The sequence below is a fragment of the Podarcis gaigeae genome, assembly GCF_964106915.1.
Source record: "Podarcis gaigeae genome assembly, chromosome: 6".
NCBI classification, from domain to species: domain Eukaryota; kingdom Metazoa; phylum Chordata; class Lepidosauria; order Squamata; family Lacertidae; genus Podarcis; species Podarcis gaigeae.
Genome location: NC_139682.1, coordinates 33,047,383 through 33,067,228, shown reverse-complemented (window position 1 = coordinate 33,067,228; position 19,846 = coordinate 33,047,383). Strand labels below are relative to the sequence as shown.

Sequence of the window (19,846 nt, the reverse complement as noted above, 5' to 3'; positions counted from 1 at the left end):
AGCCATCCAGCAGGTTGTGCATCTTTGAGAAGGTTGTGCTGCTGATTCAACCCTGTGTGCATCTGATGCAAGCTGCAAGGACCCACAAGGCGATTTTGGTTACTGGAGGTCATCCAGTCAGCACCAATTTCAGTTTGGAGGGACCACCGTGATGGAATTTACAGAGTGGTAGAACAGAGAAAAGGTGAAATGAACAAAAACAAAAAAAAACCCTCTAAGAAACCAAATGGCTCCTCCCTGTGAAATTAGTACCAGGTGATTAAAAACCGAAACAGAATTCCTAGAACCAAAAAAACCAAACGGAATGGCCCAGCTTAACCAAAATAAAATAAAAGGGGAAAAAACAATGCAGAGTTTATTGGAAGTCTGAATGTAAAAGGACGATCATGCAGATTAAATAAGGAGGGTACAAAGACAGAGTTAACAGTCCTAGGCCTTTGCCTATGTTTGTTGTGGTAGGGAAGCATCCGGAGGGGAAACAGTTACGGCAACAGCAACAGCTGGATTGCTGCAGCGGCGACTCTTCTACTCAGATACTTCCAGGTTCCTTTCTGGGTTTTTGCTTTTCTTTACTTTTTTTTTATAAAAAGATCCTCATGTTAGGGAACCACAAACTTGTCTGTTGCCCTGCCTGCTGGCATTGCCCTGCAAACAATGCAGTGGCCAGTTCCACAAGGTCTCGAGTCTTTACCCTATACAGGAACTCCGATGCTGGGAACCCTGGATCCGAGGGATTTAGTAATGTCCCACCACCGCCACCCACCCAGCCATACTGCAAAGCCCAGGAGTTTATGATAGAGGCAAAAAGCCTAAGAATAAAAATCATCATTCTCCTACCACCAAACTCATTGGGGGGTGGAGGAGCAGTATCTTGCAGCGGAGGGTCAAACAGCCTCCTCCATCGTCCATCTGTGGTGTTCTGTTCCAAACCACAGGTTCCAGATACAAAAGAAAACAAAGAAGAACGAGGAGCGAAGGCAGCCGAGACCAGCTCACTCCAGTCTCCGTCCCATCCTGATCCAGTCACCTTTAGAGTGTCGACTGCACATTGGGGTCCAGGGTTTCTCGGTCGGGAGACTCAATATAGTTGGCTGCTTCCTGGAGCTTCAGCAACATCGCCATCTGCATGGGAGAAAAAAGCAAGAAGCTAAAGTATCCCCAAGGCTTTTTAAAAGGAACATAGAAAGCTGTTGTGTATATTTTTAGGTCCCACTGTATTTTTATGATTGCCCATTGTTTTAAACTGTTTTTAATATTGTGCTTTAATGTTGTAATTTTCCCTGGGACCTTAGGGTGAATGGCAGGTAATGGCACCATAATAAAATATGGTGGTGGTAATAATGATGATGATGATGATAATTATGAATTCAGATCCATTTAGCTCAGTACTATCTACAGAGAGGGGTCCTTCCCAGCCCTACCTGAAGACACCAGGGATTGAGCTTGGGACCTTCTGCTCTACTGCTGAGTAATGACCTTTCCCCCTTTTATAAACATAGCTCTGCAAAAGCAGTGCAGTCTGCAATGCCTGAGAACAAGCTACCCCATACCCTGGTTGAGCACTCCAGAGGAATATGGAAAGGATAATTGGGGATCAGGATTCCAAGGTAGTAAACCCAGATAAAGCCTTATCATCTGTGTTCCAGTTAAGATGAGATGTTCTGCCCAAGGCAGAAGACAATGGTTCAGATGTCCTGCTATAGACCAGGGGAAAAAAACAGTGGAAGAAGACTGGAAGAAATTTAAAATGTATCTCAAAAATTGTTGTAAAATTGAGGAGGGTTAGATGTCAAGGGGTAAGAAGTAGAGAATTACAGCTGTAACTAATAAATTAAGGAAAACTTAATGAAAGGGAATTAAATGGATAAATGGATTGACGGGTTGCTAAAAAATTGTAAAATAAGGATGCAGTGAAAGGGAGGTATGGGGAAGTCGGATGAAAGAAGGTATACGAAAATAAGATTGTGAAATTATACATGTTTGTTTTTGTTTTAGTTTGTCTTTATTATGTGTTGTGCTTGTCTTTTTTGTATGTGTTTAAAAAATTGAATAAAAAAATATTTTTAAAAAAAACAGATGTCCTGCTATATACAGGAGGTCAGACACAACTTGCTATGGTTATTTAAAGCTGCACTGCTTACAGAGAAAAAAGTGTTGTTTACAGTTTCACGCTCTTGCCCTATACTCACTCAACCTAGGAGTCAGTCTGATGGGCCAGTATCCAACTGATGAGTTCCATCATTTCAAATGGAACCCACCGTTCCATCCTGGATGCTCCCCAAATCTGCTCCAGAGGATTGAGGAAACTCCTAAAACACATTTAGGAGGCACACAGGCAAATCTTTCATTGCGTTGATGGAACACATTAGTTGGATACTGCCCATGGAATCTAATGGGCCTTACTTCTGAGTAGATTGTGAGTAGATAACCATGTTCAGGGAAGAGAATAATTCAACTTCATAATGTGAGAGGGCTTTGATGGTTATCCCCAGAGGGTGGGGACTATGCTTAAAAGAAGGAGCACATCTAATGAATTAAAGCCAATTAGGGGTGGGTGGGATGAGTCATAGCTGCAACCTCTACAAATCAGTTGCATACTCGCATTTTATTTACGTTGCAAATTTGCATGCTGTCCTTCAATAAGCATTGCCAGGATAGTTAACAAGCTAAGAACAACAAAACCATTAAAACAAATCAATAAGAAAAGAATAGCATAAAATAACAGCAATAAAGGCAGATACTGGAGGCTCATCAGAGGTTAAATGCTTGAGGACATAAAAGGATATTTGCCTGGCACCAAAAAACACATTAACATAGGTGCCTGGCAAGCTTCCCTGGAGAAAGAAGCCCATAAAACTGCTTATGCCTTCCAAGACAGAACTTGGCCTTAGGAAGGCCAGACCAGACTGAGACGAGAGCACACACTAGCTAACACAGTCCAAACCCAAACTAAGCCTCTCCCCTATTATCAGTCTGTTGGAGTAACTAGGCATGGGAAGGGGGTAGTTTTCTTCATGAGTGTAAGTCAACCCATCGATTAACTAATCGCAAGTATAAGGTCAGCCAAGCCAGTTGCTATGTTAACAGCTCAATGACCCAACTATATCTGTGATTAATGCATGTCAACTTAGTAGTGTTTGTTAGTCTGCTGTTAAGACTGTCTTTGAATCATCAGTCTGTTGGAGTCACTTGTCCTGTTCTGAACTGCTGAAGTTTATTTGGAGCAATGGAGACACTTTATACATGTATGAATCTGTATATATCTGTATCTGCAAAAGCCTACAACCTGTATATATCTATGTCCAGAACTGTTTTACTGAGCCTTATCTTCTGCAACAGTAAATTATTTGTATCTTAAGCTGCTTCTGTGTGCAGCAACTTTCACTGCATGGGTATTTCACCTTAGATTCCCAACATAGCCCATCCTACATTTCCTACACATAACTGCACCAATATCCCTCAGTACAAATCTGCTAGGAATGTGGTTCCCAAGTGGTAGATTTCAAGACTACTCATATACTACACAGCGGTTTTCCTCCTGGCTTACAAAGGAATATAGGCTGTCATTGCTGCATTGTGTACGTGCACCAGCAAAGCTAAAAACTATCCCATGTAGCTATTTCATTCAGTATGTAGAGGCAGCTTCTTTCTCTGGTTTACACTTATCATGCCATCCTGTGGCCGCTTCCTTGCAGTGCTGCCCAGCACAGTCATTTTAAGGCTCTTCTATCTTGTGGAGGGTGTTTATGCTTGCTAAAGAGGTCACTGATGCTGCATTGGTAACCTACAGAGGTCGCCAATGCACTGCAGAGAAGAGTTTTTATTCCGTTATAATACAATTGTCCCAGTGGATTTTGCTGGACACACAGTGAGACACATTGGACATGCTGGATGCGCAGTGAGATGGGAAGACTTGCAGCTGACGAAACCTAGAATGGGCTCTGGTGTTCCCAGTACGTTTGAAGCTTCCAATACACCCACCCCTCTGTGTATATGAGAAATGATATAAGCCATTGGAGGGGTTAACTCAACACTGCTCAGCCAGACTTCTGAGATTGGAGAAAGAACACCAAGGACTAGTTTCAATGTATGCAACTCATACATATGATAAATCTATCCTGGCTCCCAATGGATCTTATCAAGGGAAGGCCTAGAGATTGCTATGCTTGGTTGAGGGAGGGCGGGGAGAATGCATATTCCTTAGCTGGGCAGAAAACCTGGCTTCTTTATGCCTCAAAAACTGTACTGCAAAAAACACAATGCACCGAATTATTTGAGGGGGTCCTACAAACATGAAAAGCAGGGGAAATCCTTTTGCAAGGCGGGGGCAAGGTCCTGATTAGTAGGAACATACAGTTCTACAGAACAGTGTTCAAAAGCTAAGAAGGGGAGATTTCCAAGTGAGAAGGGGAGATTCACTGCTTTTCTACTTCCCCCTAAAGGCAAACTGGCACAGGAGTGTTGTTTTATAGTCATTGGAAAGCTGTCATATGGTACTTGTTTGGCTAAGCCCCTAACCCTCGGGAAACGCGTCCTACTGTAGGATCCAGCAACCTCTGGTGTCAAGGAACTGTGCTCCAGTAACTAAGGTGCCTGCTACAACTGTTGTGACAAAGCAATGGTTGGCAAGGTATGCCATGTCACAGAAAGAGTTTGGCCACTCATCCAACAGATGGATTGTGGTCCCAACTTAATTCCCTTGTGCCAAAGAGATCCAGCCTTCAAAAGCCTCTTGTTTGGCAGCAGTTCCCCTTTGCAGCCTGAAGACATACCAAGGGGTCTGATTCCAGAGAGTTGGGTGTAGTATCCTTGCCACTCCGCTCCTCTGGGGGTGAGACAGTGCTGTGGGGCCCCACACTGGGTGGGGGAAGGTGATAGAGCTTTGACTGGTCTTGTTGGGCCGATGGCCATGGCAACGTGTCTCGCACCCATTCCACAGGATCTTCCCAGGCAGCTTTCTGCCCATGCACCTGCAGTGGGGATAGGCACAAAAGAATACTGAGAAACAAGTCACATATACATGCACTCCCCCCCCCATCTTTTGGGTGGGTGAGCAGGAGCTGGATGACATTTGAAGAAACAGCTGCAAGATACTTGATGATGGACAATTTCAAGCAGTGCAGCTTCTAACTAAGTAATCCACCCATGCAAATGGGTGCAGTGCACAGTCACCATTACTAGTGAGGATGTGGATGTGGGTAAATGTACCTTGATCCCATCCTTTGCTCCCTCCTGAAGGTAGGGGATGATAGAATTGTTCCACAGATCAATGAACCAGGTCCGGAAATCCTCAATACCAATGGGGCATGACAGGAAGAAACAAGGACCTGGTAAGGAAAAGGAAAATGGGGAGCATTAGCTAGTAGCCCACAAAAGAACACCAATGCCATGCAATGTTCTTTGCCTCAGAGGATTACTGTTATGCCAGATACAGTAAGTCAGTGAAGTGTATTGAATAGATTGCTAGACTTGCACCAATAGGTTTACTGGTCCAGTTCAAGTCACTATATCTTAGTCTAGCAAACTTAATCAGATGTTTGTGAAGACAACCTCATCTCTGCAACACTGAACTGCTTGTAGGGAAAGAAGAATACCAGTTCAATACATCAGTACATTCCCTAATTGCTGTCACTTTCCAGGGGTTAATCAAACAAGGCTCTGAAGCAGACAGAGGAACCAACAACCCAAAAGGAATGACTAAACTATTGACCAATCCGTACCTTGGATCTGATCTGCATCTGAAATACTGAAGAGAACTTCTGGTATTTGGCTGTTAAACATGTAGCAGAAAGCAGGGCTTAATTGGAGCCAGAAAATTAAAACCATTAAACTGAAGAGGAAGCTGCCTACTTCCTAAATTTTGACTCCTACCTTTATCAAACGGGGGAACCACAGTCCAGCCAGTGGTCCTATGCTGACATAAGGAAATCAAGCAATTATTCTGCAATGGCAAACTTGGACTAACAATTGAGGGTGCCTCTGAGTATATGCAGACTGGTTACTCAATGGTGGGAGAGAAGCAAACACCTAATTTACTAGCAATAAATGGCAAGCATGCCAAAAGACAGGTTGTAGCTTTTATGCAGCCTTGAGTTCTGGAATCCCTCCATTAGTTAACCACTGGAAACAACAACAACATTCAACATCCCTCCCCTGTTTCCTGAATGGTAATCCTTGTTCCTGACAGTATCTCCAGCCAGCATAGCTCAATCCACCACTTACCAATGAGGAAGTCAGAGGTGCTGTGCTTCTCCAGGAAGGTGTGCAAATGGTACCAGAGCTTGGGCACCCAGTCCAGCACACGCAGCAACTCCTCCCGGTTGGCATTGACATCGCTGTCGGACTCAAGCAGCTTCCGGCGTAGATAGCGCACCAGGAAGCCATTGGCTGGCTCCACGTTATTAGAGAATGTCAGCATCCTGTAGCATTAAGATGACAGGTTAGTAATGATAGGGATTATATATAGTCCTTCCCATAGCAGAACAACAGCTTCTGGAACTGTCAGGTGGGAACAGAGGAGGTGCTATTTCAAAGCCCAGCACAATCCTGCCTCCTCCATTGGGAGCATCATTTCTGCCCTTACCTGAAGCTGAGATGAAGGCCATGATTTGGAGTCATCTTCACAGGCTGGTTGGTTGTCCCGATGATATAGGGGCTGGTGGGAGAGAGAACAGCAGCTCTATCAGAGATGATGTATCCTAACAGGGGGAATGTCTGGAAGCTGTTTACTCTGTCGCTCCCCAGCTCTCAACACAGTGCCTGCCTCACATCTAGAAGTGGTTTTGACTATGACTAATGGAATGTCTCTTGCTCATATCAATTCCCTCCTCCACTCTGTAAGAGACAGTGGAACAGAGCTATCTGGAGAGGAAAAAAGTTAAATGGAGGGAAGTTTTGCTAATAAGAACAAGGGCTGTGCTGAGATTCAGGCATGTGCCAAAAGCTGATATGACAACAGTCCTATATTTAGGATATTAAGAACATAAGAAGAGCTCTGCTGAATCAGCTCATCCAACCTAGAATTCTGCAAGCTTCCTACAGTATGCACTTTTCCTACAAAGGTGGAATTTAAAAATCTGAATGTGTAATAAAACTTGGCTGTGTCCTTAATATCATCTGAAGCTTTTTCCCTGGCCCAGAAATTCTGGTACTGCTCAACCTTTTCTGGCAAGGCCACTTTCCACCCATGTACAGTACAATGCGGACATGGCCACCTTGGTCTTGGAATGGTTTTGCTCCTAGCTGAGCTGGAGAGCAGGCAACACAAGAATGCTGGAAAGGCAGGCTCAGTAACCTGCAGGGATGCTGCGGCAAAAATCCATATCACTCAAATGAATTTTGTCTTATTCACTGTGAATTCGCTGCCTTCCAGGACCAAATCAAGAGCTTGAAGGCTCTTGAAAGCTAAACAAATAAAATATTTGAAAGCTAAACAAATAAAATCTAAATGACTCAACTACATGTGGGTAGGTCTCCAATCCCATGGAGATCCAAACAATTTGTTCAAGCGATGTTGTTGCATCATTCATGCACAACCTGCTGTCATGTGCTGGTGTGGTTTAATTATTAATATCGATGCTGCTGACATTTCTACATGTTATCTGAATTGTGTCCTGTGACTTGACTTATGATATGGCCTATTTTTTAATGTAAATTGCTTTGAGATCACTTGTGACAAAAAGTGGTATGTAAGCCCATTAAATAACAGTAATATTAATTGTGCCATGGTGTGGCCACTCCATGACATAGAACAAGGGGCGGAGAAGTTCTCTTCCTTGGTAGGGAAATCAAGAGACAGTTATGATGCAGGCCTGAGACACTAGTAAAGTCATAACATCATCAACAATTGCCCCACTGAGAGCGGCAGGATAGGCAGAGCCATATACACTGCAGGGTACCACAGCACCACACCATCTGCCAGACCTTGTGAGCTGTAGAGCATAAATGCCTTTGACCTGATTCAGCAGTGCTCTTATGTTAGAACACAATATCTGGGACTCCCAAGAAGGATGTTAGTGGTCTCCCCACACTTGCCACTCTTTAACAAAAATGTTTTATATTTCTTTTTTTAAAAATAAAAAATGGCTGCTCCCATAGTTCCTGCAATGCAAATAAGATTTGTCCCTCTCCTTCCAATCCTGTTTTCATTTTCAACATTCACCTCCCCCCTCCAAAATGTAAACAAAATTTTAACTGATTGCACCACCGTGATGCCAAAGAGTTTTTGGGGCCATCCCACGACCCCCCACCCTCCAAACTATCATTTAAAAAAAACAAACACCAAAAATAAAAAATAAAATTAATTTTCTTCTGAATTTTATAATAAACTATTGAAAATTGTGTATTAAAAGCTAACGGGATTGTCCTTTGGAAAGCAACTTCACCTACTTTTGCTATACCCACTTCAACGTGCAGTCCCTGGGTGGCTGACCATGAGATAAAGCAGCCCTTGACCTAGAAAAGGTTAGTCACCCAGTTTCAGAATAATCCTCGAGTGTAAGATTGCTATTAAGAGGTAGGAGTCAAATGCGACAGTACTGTAAATCAGTCTCTCACCATTTGTGGTACTTGCAGGTGAGTGCTCCGTTGACGAGCTCGCTGATAGAGCCAGGCTCACTGAGGTCATCAAGAAGGATGACCAATGGCACATCTATCCCTGTTTCCCGATCAATCTGATTGGCCAGATTGGAGAGGTAAAGCTGTAGGTCCTGGTAAAGAAAGATGCAAAATGGAAGTCACTGTATCAGCATGTGGAATACACACACACACACACTACATATTAGTATAAGAAGAAATGCAAGGATATAAGGAATAGTGATTTCCCCAGGCTGAGAACTGGGCTTAGAATTGAGGAGGGCTAGTTTGGATTGGAGGGCCACATTGGCAAAAGGCAGGTGATGAAGAATATGGGAGGGATAAGCCTTGTCCGTGGAAGACCATGCAAGGACTTCTGCTAGCACAAAGGGGCTTTCCCCCACCCCAAAAAAAGGCTTTGGGGAGGGGGATTGTGAGAACCCACGGAACAGTGTGTGGGTGGAGAAGAGGGTAGATAATTCCCTCAGGCAAGCAGAAATGCTCATGCTGACAAAGTGCTTAGCACTATGTTTAATTCCTCTTATACCTGCTATCATAATACCTACTTACTAGGGAGTAGGTTCTACTGAACTCACAGGGTTCTGGGTAGATATGTACGTACAGAGTTGTGTTGGCGGATCAAGGATTGCAACTAGTATGCCTAAGGTTCTTCCACCTGAAATTACAAGGAGTCTGTGACTTAAGAATGAAGGTAATCAAGCAGGGCTGTGCTAGGGATCAGAGAGCGCGGAAGTGCAGAAATTCTCAAGTAGACAGTCCCAGGCAAGGAGTTTCACACCTTGCATGATTGCTGGTGCATATTGAAAGTGTTGACAATGCCATCAGTGACTTCACGGCCTGAGCGCTCCACCAAATACTCAGCCAGACGATTCGTTAGGTAGGTTTTGCCAGTTCCACTTGGCCCAGAAAGGATAAGGCGGCGGTGCTTGAGCAGAAGGCTTATGTAGTGCTGCATCATGGGCTTGGGGATAAGGGTCTCAAACACCAAGCTGTCCACACACTTCTCTTTCAAACCTGTGTAGAAGAATGCAGCTGTTGAGAGGCCTCCCCTCTCACACTCAGGACTTTAATAACATTTGTGGTTCCCTTTTCTGCCATGGTAGGCTCTTTCCTCCAAAAGCATCCTCCCCAACCTTTTCATAATGTGAGGACACTGTTTCTTCTTGAGTAAATATATCACTACTTCATGTATAGCAGTCTGATATCTATTTCTCTGGTCTGGGAGATTTGTTCCGACCAAAGTTTGAAAGCCAGGAGGTTTGTTTTAACTAGGTTTTGTTAGAACAAACCACAGTTGACAGCAGAACGGAACTGGGGTGTGTTTTAAGGAGAAAATTATATCTCCTCCTCCTTTTCGATACAGAGATGTAAAGATGGAGAACGTGCAAAGTTCACTGCTGTTTGAGCCTAATAATATAAATTATGGTTTAGATAAAGAGTCTGAAATGGGATAAAGGTAAAGGGACCCCTGACCATAGGTCCAGTCATGACCGACTCTGGGGTTGCGACGCTCATCTCGCTTTATTGGCCGAGGGAGCCAGCATACAGCTTCCAGGTCATGTGGCCAGCATGACTAAGCTGCTTCTGGCGAACCAGAGCAGTGCACGGAAATGCCATTTACCTTCCCGCTGGAGTGGTACCTATTTATCTACTTGCACTTTGATGTGCTTTTGAACTGCTAGGTTGGCAGGAGCAGGGACCGAGCAATGGGAGCTCACCCTGTCTCGGGGATTTGAACCGCCAACATTCTGATCGGCAAGACCTAGGCTCTGTGGTTTAACCCAGAGCGCCACCCGCGCCCCCTGAAATGGGATACGGCACTCCTATTTCAACTCTGTATCAGAACTACAGGAATAATATTTATAACCATCCCAGTTAAAAGGGACCTAGGAGGTCATGCGGTTCAACCCCTTGCTGTATGCAGGATACAACTACAGCAGACCTAACTGACAGCATCCCAGCTTCAGCTTAAAAGCCTCCAGTAAAGGGAGAGCCCACCTATCTCCCAAGACAGTCTGTTCAGAGAGTGTGTGTAGAGGGGGAATTACCATTAGGAAGTTTCTCCTAATGTTTAGCTGAAATCTGCTGCCTGCTCTATGGAGCAAGGGAGAAAAAGAATTGCTGCATTTCCTCCTTTACTTCACCTCAGATACTTGTAAACCACAATCATGTATCCCCTTAATATCTTTTCATGTACATACCCTACATATACCTAGCCCTTTCAACAATTCCTCAAAAGACTGAAGTTTCCAGATCCCTCACCATGCTCTCTGCTCTCTTCCAGAAATGCTCCCCTATTTGTCAATGTGGTGCCCAGAACTGGACAGTATGTACTTAAGATGCAGAACTATTACGTCTTGTGATCTGGATACTATTAATGCAGCCTAAGATCACATTCAATATTTTTAGCAGCCACACTGCAGTATACAGTGGTACCTCGGGTTACATACGCTTTGGCTTACATACGCTTCAGGTTACAGACTCCGCTAACCCAGAAATAGTACCTCGGGTTAAGAACTTTGCTTCAGGATGAGAATAGAAATCGTGCTCCAGCGGCACGGCAGCAGCAGGAGGCCCCATTAGCTATAGTGATGCTTCAGGTTAAGAACAGTTTCAGGTTAAGAACGGACCTCCAGAACAAATTAAGTACTTAACCCAAGGTACCACTGTATATTCCTTTCAGTAAAGCCAAACATAGGTTTTCACCTACAGCAGATGTGGGGAACCTTTGGCCCGCTGGATGTTTGCTGAACTACAACTCCCATCAGCCCCAGCAAACATGGCCACTGGCCAGGGATGATGGGAGCTGTAGTTCAGTAAGTTATAGAAGACCAGGGTTCCAGTGCTGCATTTAGCAGCTCGCCACTGCCTCTTCTGACTTCAGTAGTGCTTTCCAGAGGCTCTCTAATTTAGAGGTCCATGTTGCTTTCTACCCCGCCCTTTGACCCTGCTTGGAACTGAACCAGATAGAAGCAAAGGATCAAGCAGAGGTGGCCTGGCATATCACTGGTAATAATTGCGTGTCAAGACAGCTGTGGGGGTACCTTTCAATGTCACAGCGATGCTGGTCACACCCCGTCGGCAAGCCGGCATTTCTGGTGGCTCTGTGTCCAAGACTCGCTTGATGTGGCTGATGCTATAACCATAGACAGACTCAATGCTGAGCCCCAGTGTGAGAGCAGGGTCCATCTTGGTGACGTAGTCCTGAGTGAAGAGAAGGAGTAGCTTGGTTCAGGTCAGGAGTAAGCCTGATGCTAGACTGGTTAGAACCTTTTATTTTGAAGTATCCACTACTAACCACAGTTCTTGGGGTAGCTTACAATGTGTTGTTGTTTTTAACCAAATAAAATAGCAATCAGTGCAAAAATAAAAAATAAAAGAAGAACCACAACCACTAGTAGTAAATTAAAACAGAAACAGGCACTTCCTCACTCACAAACCTCCAGATGTCTGGGCAAACCAAAGATTTCTTATCGGGTTGCTGTAAGTCATTAGAAGAGGCTGTGAGAAGGGAGCTGCTCCTGGATGACTTTGGGCCAGCTACATAACCTTACCCTTAGGTACCTTGCAGAGTTGCTGCAAGCATAAAATGAGGGGAAAGAAAACCATGTATGCTATGCAGGACAGGGTGAGAGGTGTAGAAGTTGGTTCAGCATCCCAGAAATGTGGAATGAAGTTTCTGAAGATGTTATCACAACTACAAAGTTGCTGTTAGCATCTCACCTTGAAGACCTGACAGACGGCTTCATCCAGCATTTTCCAATCCAGTTTCCCACTCACTTTGCTACTGCCCAGATAGAATTCCTGCTGCTTCAGGTCCTGGAAGCCAAAAGCAAGATATAAAAGCGGCTGAGATTTGGAATCTGCCGCTACCAGTTTACAATGGCAACCGGATCAACTCAGCATTGTCCTCACACCATACATTGCAGCTGGGTAATGCCACTCCCCACTTTTCCATTGATGCTTACCCCTTTGATGATGTGCTGAGGTGGCATGCGCACTACAATTCGTAGTGTCACCTCATCCCTCTGGGTGCCAGCACTGATGCCATCCATTGGCGAAAGCTCTAGAGAAAGGGAAAATAAGTATATACACTGTGCAGAAGTAGAAACCATTGATGGTATTGCCAGGAATCCCCATGTGTCAAAGTGAAATATTTCCTTCCTCTATAATCCTAGAGTTTAGTGTCTTTTGGACTCTGCCATAGTGGTTCCCCTATACAGTCCAGGACACCCCCCTCCAAGTCTGGTTGATACAACTTTTCTCTCTCTCCAGCACAAGAACTACCTCCTGTTAGTCTTCAGTGCAGCACCTCTTCTCTTGCCCTGGACCTAGTCTCAACCCCAGGTAGGTTCTCCCACTAAGATACAACCATCAGTAAGCAATAAAGCAATGGCATCAACATAGTATTTGTAGTATGTGACCAAATGTCACTGTAACCAAATTCCTTTTTTTTTTGTGGGTGCCATTATTGTTTGTTTTTTTTTAAAAAATGTTTTATTGATTTTCTTTTCTCATAACAATTATTCAATGTCTCATTCAGCATCCATTTTCTACTTTTCCCCTTCCCTGTTAACTTCCCCCAACTTCCATTTCTGGTTGTTACATCAAATGTTGCATTCTGCTGCATTCTGCTACATAATGTTCTGTTATCGCTAAATATATGTCTTGTTCTCTGTAAATAAAGTTGTAAATGTTTATTTAAGTCCTGCCAATGAGTCCCATTTTTGTTGTTGTTTCTGCATGTTGTAAAGGGTTCTCATTCTCCAAATTCCTGATGCAAGGCACAACTAGGCCACTGTCCCCACAACCCATTCAAAGGTGATCTCAAATCTTCCTTCACACCTATCTTTCCCATCCCTGTTCCACAAAGAAAATATCTTGAAAAAACAGAAGCAGAGATTTTGCAACAGCAAATGAACTAGTATCAAAAGCTCTTCGGCCTTTCTCTATGTGACTCTGTCTTTGTTTCATACCTGTATCAGTCAAACTGGGACAGAAAGGGTGGGTGAGCTGGAGCCCTAGAGAGCGCCTTGGGGAAGAGACGGCAGATGAACTCAAGACGTGACTTGGGATTGAGCTTGGCACAGACGAGGGCCCAGGGACCACCTTCAGCCGGTCGTTCTCAGCTTTCAATAGATCCACTTCCAGCTACAGGGAATGAAAAGACAGCAGTGGCAGGAATGAGAGTGCTGATAACATTAAGGCTTCCTACAGCCTAAAAAGGAGACTACAGTGGAAAATCCTAACAGACGGAGCATTCCCCAAGGGTTGTACATTGGAAAAAGAGATTTTCACAGCCAAATTCCATCCAAGGGTCCCTTTCCTACCAGGAGAGCAGGTGCCGGATTTAAAAGGCTCGTGGCCTGTCTCTCAAAATGCTGCCCAAACAAAGCAGCTGTTTCAGATTCAGAAACTGTTGCTGCCATCTCTCTCAACTCTGCTTCAGATAATGTACTTCTGTGGCGTTTCTTTGCAACAATGAATTTGCTTAGAACACTGCTACTGGACCAATGTCAGGAAATAAGGACACTCCAATGGATAAGGCAAATGCAACCCAGTGATGGGAAACCTGTGGCCCTCCATATGCTGCTGGTCTGTAACTTTCGTCATCCCCTGACCATCAACCATCAACCACACTGGCTGGAACTAATGGGAGTGGAGAGTCCAACATCTGGAACATCACAGGCTCCCCATCTTTTCTGTAACCTGTCTCATGATGGTGTCTTGCCAGCAGGCACCAGGCCAATTGAAGGGCATTCACGCAGCCTGTTTTGTCTCTTTGCAAAAGAAACAAATTGACCAACAGAAAATGCTTAGAAAATTGCTGTCAAGAGCATGGAGACCGAGCAATAGGCAAAGATCTGCAGCCTCAGAGAGGTGCTAGCTTTTCAGGGCACATCATGCCTACCTGCATGTTGTGCATAGTTTCGCGCAGTTGGTCGAGCTGATGGGCAGAGTTTAGGGCCTCCAAACGTATGTCGGTCAGTTTCATTTCCTTCTCCCACAGCTCTGAGCGCAGCTCTGAGACCTCCTTTTTCTCAGGCTCCTCTTCTTCATTGGCCTGGAACAACCTGTGCAAAGGATGAGCAGAAATTTAGACATGGTGCAAGGAAAAGTCTGCAAGCACCAGCAAGGACTATGGTAGCAACCGGATGGGCCAGCCTGGGCTAGCTGAGGAGTGCTGCTTCTGAATCTTTGCTCACTGCTGTCCTCTCCTGCCAGAGCGCAATATCTTTCCAGTGCATACATATTACTGGAAAAGGTGCTCTGCAAATGGTCACTCAGCCACCTGATTAGTGCCCTCCCCACAAGGTTCTTATTGTTCATATCACAGTTTCAGGAACCTGACGCCACCTTCAGCATACTGTACAATATAATCAGATACAAGGCACAGCAGACTTAAGTTTTTTCCAGGTGCAACTTGCCCTTGCAGCCACCCCTAACTTCGTTCCCTGAAGAGTGGACTTACTCAGTGTTATCAATGCCCACAGAAGAGGAGTTGGAAGATTTGATGGAGGGCGAGGCTGTCTCCGTGGATCCATGTTGTAGTTTGGGGGATGATGGTGCGGAAGAATCTGGGGTGGCGATCTCCTCTATGTCAGAATAGGAGGAGGCAGATTTTGGGCCCTTCTTGATGCTGAAAGCCTTGTTGAAAGAGCTCCTCAACTGAAGGGGGAAATGGAGAAGCGAGAAAAGCTTGAAAAAGCCCTCTGAGGCTGACTGCTGGAAAACAGAGGATGCTGCACCATGGGGCAAGGAGGTGGCAGAGGCAGCATGTGCCATCTAACCTCTGTTTCATTGCACACTGTGAACAGTTTGTAGTTTTCAGGACACTCAGAAACTTGGCTTCCCCTTTGGTCTGCTTCTTACCCAAGCTCTAATACTACCCCATCACCCCAGAGGACACTAATTTTTACATTAATACTCTCCAAGCGCAAAACCTATTTAAAGAAAGTATATACACAGAGCCATCCCCCTGGTTTTAATTAATCATTGATCCATACCCACAACTTTTAAGGCAACTTAGAATTCCCACTCCCTCTATAATCATGCACTGTCACAATGGAATATATTTTTAAAATCTACCTTTATTGAGCAGGCTTTCAAGAACTTGAATGCAAGCACATAAAGGTAGTTGAAGTGACACAAAGTATCAAATTTGTGTTAAGTGCATCTTAATTATACTCCCCAAGAAACCAAGTAGTAGATTCCAGAGTGCTCAGAAACAAGGAATCGGCAGCAATTCTTGCTGTTTCCAAGCATGCCACTTCCATAGCTTGGGCTCTGAGACTCCAGGGAGCAAAATCACTTATGTCACTTATGAAAGACTGCTGGCAAGGAAGCCAAAAGGATTCCATATTGTTATTCCTATCAGGAAAAAAACCCAGCAGCTCTCATGGTTGGTAACCAAAAATCTGAGCCCTTGGGGGAAGCAGAACTTTTAAATCACACATATAAGGAGGAACCAAGGAACATACAAAACACAGGCATGGCCTGTGGTTCCTAAAGGATAAGTGATCTGTCAAAGATTGTGAAGGAAGACACAGGCCAGATTCTCTTTCCATATCTTGAGTGGGAATGTAAAATATTAATATCCTATGCTACCTAATATGGAAGGAAACAAGGGCAGTTTAGCAGCCTAAGATATGGACTTGTCCAAACATGCAGAACAATTAATAGCCAGTGCAACATGCCACCGACTAGCTGAGTCCATGCACTGAAGTGCTGCCACTGTCATGCAAAAGGACATATCCTGTCATTCAGAGTGTTCCAGGCTTCTTGCATCTTTCTAAATAGGCAGGAGTGGTGGTGGCCTAATATAGTTGGCAGCTTGATCCATGCACACAAATAGTGGTACTGCATGCCACTATGCAGAGAAGGTTTTGGACTGGGGAAGGGGTGACTGCTGTGGGCAACACACCTACTTACAATCTATCACTACCACCTCTCAAAGCAAATCTGCATTTTTAGGGGAGGGTGAGGACTAGGTTAAGAGAGCCTAAAGTTAGCTGCTCACACCAATAACTGCAGCCCTACCTGGAAAGAGCAAAAGCCCATTTATACTTCCCAAGCATCCATCCTTGCTTACTCAATTTGCTTTTTCAGAGCACTATAGCTTAACCTATGGGCAGGGGTAGATAGTGAGAGAAGGTGGACCACCCCAAACCCTTTCATCATCAGCAACTTTGCTGAAGCTATGGAGGTCTGGCCACTGCCTGGATGGAAGCCCTATGTGTGCCTTGGGTTCCATCATAGAAGAAAAGTGGGGTATAATTCAATAAATAAATAAATTGCTATCCATGGGAATGTGACATTATTAAAAGAATGTCACGTTCCTTTTGTCCCACATTCCAAGTATCAGCTGCTGTAACTAATAGAGGCATCTGACTTACCACTGGGGTGAGTGGAATAACTTCATATCTCACAAAGGATTGTACCCACTACCATGGTAGGACTTTTCCTCCAACTTCTAGATGTTTTGGTATCTAACTCCCTGTGCTCAGATGACCCTTGGGGTCCCTTCCAACTCTACAGTTCAATGATTCTATGAACTCATAGGAGCAGGGAAGACAACAAGCAATATTGCCTCTGGTCATTGGTGCTGTAACTAGGAGCTCTCCTGACTTGGTGGCATTTGTGCACTTGGAACCTGTATGTGCCCAATCGGACTTGCTTACAGCAGATTCATACAATGAGAGAGCATCACCTCTCCTTGGGCACTCCAATCCTCAGGGCCTGCCAAACCTACAAGTAAGAATGGCAGGCTGCTCTCCTTCTCCACAAAATATGCAACTCTTTCCCAATTATTAATGGAATGGAATTAGGCTGGGATGCTAAGATCTGTGTCGTTTATCTTGCATCTCAAGATCCAGCTGAAGAGAGATTACAGAGAAGCAGCCCTCCTTCTTCTAACATGTAATGGTTCAATCAAGATTACAGAAAAGGAAGAAGCCAGAGAAACAAGTCAAGACCAACACAGCCGTGTGCTTTTCTCTTGAGGGGAATAGTCAACTTGTGATCCCAACAATCCTCAGGCGGAGCATGCAACATGCACACAAAACAGGCATCAATCCACACATGTATTGAGACAGTAGCAGGGAGAATAGCCACTGTAATGGGTGGAGGCACTATTGGAACTGGGTTTTTCTATCTCCCTCCCACCCACCCACCCACCTCGCAAGCCAGTCTGAGGGCACACAAGAGGCCAGGGGGCTGGAGCTGTCTCAGAGCTTGAACCTCTGCTACCCTTTCAGGAGGCTTCAAAGAGCACTTGTCATGTTGTACATGTGAGAAATCACCTTCTATCTTCCAGCTCTCTGACTTGCTCTGACCTGCGGCAGCTATGAGTTGGTGTGGCAGAAATTGGTGGGTGGGTGGGCGCCATGCTCTATTGAACCTCATCATCTGGCCACTTAGGCCGCAGTCCTGTACACACTTACCTGGGAGTAGGACCCACTGAGTTCAGTGAGGCTTATTTTTGAACAGATGTGCATGCAAAGGAGTGTGCTGTTAAGGAGTGCAATTCTAGAACATGGATGGGGAACCTGTATCCCTGACCCCAGAAGTTGCTGGGACTCTCAGTATGCACAGCCAGTGATCAGGGATGCTGGGAATTTATGGCCCAACAAAACTTTGTCTGCTCTAGACAGACAAAGAAATGCAAACAAAGTTTAGACTGGATTTGGAAGCCACAGCCAAACTGCTGAGAGTGGATTCATTAATCCATTAATTTATTTAATTGTAAGGGATTTATACCTCACTCTTCAACAAGTTTTCAGGGTGGAATGGATTACATTATGGCACAAAAAATGTCTGCAAACAGTTCTTGAATTTGGAGGGTTCTCTTGACAGAAGAGAAACCGTTCAATTTGCAAAGAAAAAAATAGACAATTTCCCAGCATGGAAAATGACTATATTAAACACATTCATCAATAGTCTTACGATATATTTCCTCCTCTTGCAACAACTGGGTGTGGAGGATGATGGTACATACAGCCTGCAGTAACCAAATATATATTTGAGGGGCAGGAGTTTTAAAAAACCCTTAAGTGTTGAGGGACAGGACAGAACCAAACTGCTGCAGTGGTAGGATACTATCACTGGGCTACAATTTTTTACTTTTTGAATGTTGTCTAGATTTCTACAACTGATTTAGGGTATTTTTGCACTGCTGAATCAGGAAATGGCATCCGTTTCTCTCCATCAGGTCAGGTTTACTGTAAACTGAATGGTGGGTAATAAAGGTAAGTACACGTAAATTGCATGTTGCTTCACCATTTTTCAAACTTCAGGGCTTGAACTTCCGTTTCTTGGAACTCCTGGAATGCTCAGCGGCAGGGAGGTCTCTCTTCAGAGTCTAACAGTAGTCAGCCATCATGACTGCGTCCCAGTGACCCTGATACCTGGTCTCCATCTCTTTCGTGTCCTGATGGAATCTCTCCCCCTGCTCGTCACTCATTGAACCCAGGTTCTCAGGAAACTGGTCCATATGTGAAAATAGGTAGTGCATCTTGACGCTCATGTTGCAGCCCAGGTTTCTGAAAGCAGTCAGCATGTTGTTGACAAGTTCTGCGTAGTTTCTGGCCTTATTGTTGCCAAGAAAGTTCTTCATTACCAGAACAAATGCCTTCCACGCTTCCAGTTCCACTTCATTCATTGAGTTTCCGAACTCTGGATCTCTGATGAGCTGACGGATCTGAGGACCGTCAAAGATGCCAGCTTTCAACTTCTCCATGGTCAATCCTGGAAAAGCCTGGCACAAGTAAGTGAAGCAGTCACCATCCTTGTCCAGAGCCTTGCTGAACTGCTTGATTAAGCCGAGCTTGATGTGCAGCGGTGGGAAGAGTATTCTGTCTCTGTCCACCAGAGGGTCATTGATGACGTTCCTTTCTTTGCAAGGCACAAATTCCTCCCGCACAGGCCAGTCCTTCTTCGTGTAATGCTGAGCACGGTCCCTACTATCCCACATGCACAGAAAACATGGATACTTGGTGAAGCCAGACTGCTGTCTCAACAAAAAGTTCACCATCTTCAGGTCAACACAAATAAACCACTTATGCTGATCATAACCAATTTTCTCCAGCACATACTTCACCGCTTCATAGTTCTCCTTCAGTGTACTCGAGTGAGCCAGGGGTATAGAGGCAAACTGGTTGCCGTTGTGTAGCAGAACACATTTCAGTGATCACTTGCTGCTGTCAATGAACAGTCTCCAATCTTTGGGTTCATACTGTGGCACTCCAAGCTT

The 19,846-nt window shown here is 44.6% G+C and overlaps 1 protein-coding gene across 19 annotated transcripts in view; it reads right to left on the bottom strand.

The window, feature by feature from the left end:
* Nucleotides 1–340: 340 nt before the first annotated feature.
* NAV1 (neuron navigator 1) overlaps nt 341–19,846 on the bottom strand; it is a 281,587-nt gene continuing 262,081 nt past the window's right edge. For all 19 annotated transcript variants that reach the window (XM_083746420.1, XM_083746435.1, XM_083746423.1 and 16 more), the window contains 13 exons: nt 15,068–15,264; nt 14,507–14,669; nt 13,572–13,746; nt 12,564–12,661; nt 12,319–12,414; nt 11,640–11,799; nt 9,374–9,609; nt 8,557–8,708; nt 6,584–6,655; nt 6,223–6,419; nt 5,209–5,327; nt 4,773–4,970; nt 341–1,122 (listed from right to left, as the gene is read on the bottom strand). In XM_083746420.1, the coding sequence (XP_083602546.1) occupies nt 1,030–1,122; nt 4,773–4,970; nt 5,209–5,327; nt 6,223–6,419; nt 6,584–6,655; nt 8,557–8,708; nt 9,374–9,609; nt 11,640–11,799; nt 12,319–12,414; nt 12,564–12,661; nt 13,572–13,746; nt 14,507–14,669; nt 15,068–15,264 (1,956 nt within the window). In that variant the 3' untranslated portion in view covers nt 341–1,029. The remainder of the gene's footprint in view (nt 1,123–4,772; nt 4,971–5,208; nt 5,328–6,222; nt 6,420–6,583; nt 6,656–8,556; nt 8,709–9,373; nt 9,610–11,639; nt 11,800–12,318; nt 12,415–12,563; nt 12,662–13,571; nt 13,747–14,506; nt 14,670–15,067; nt 15,265–19,846) is intronic.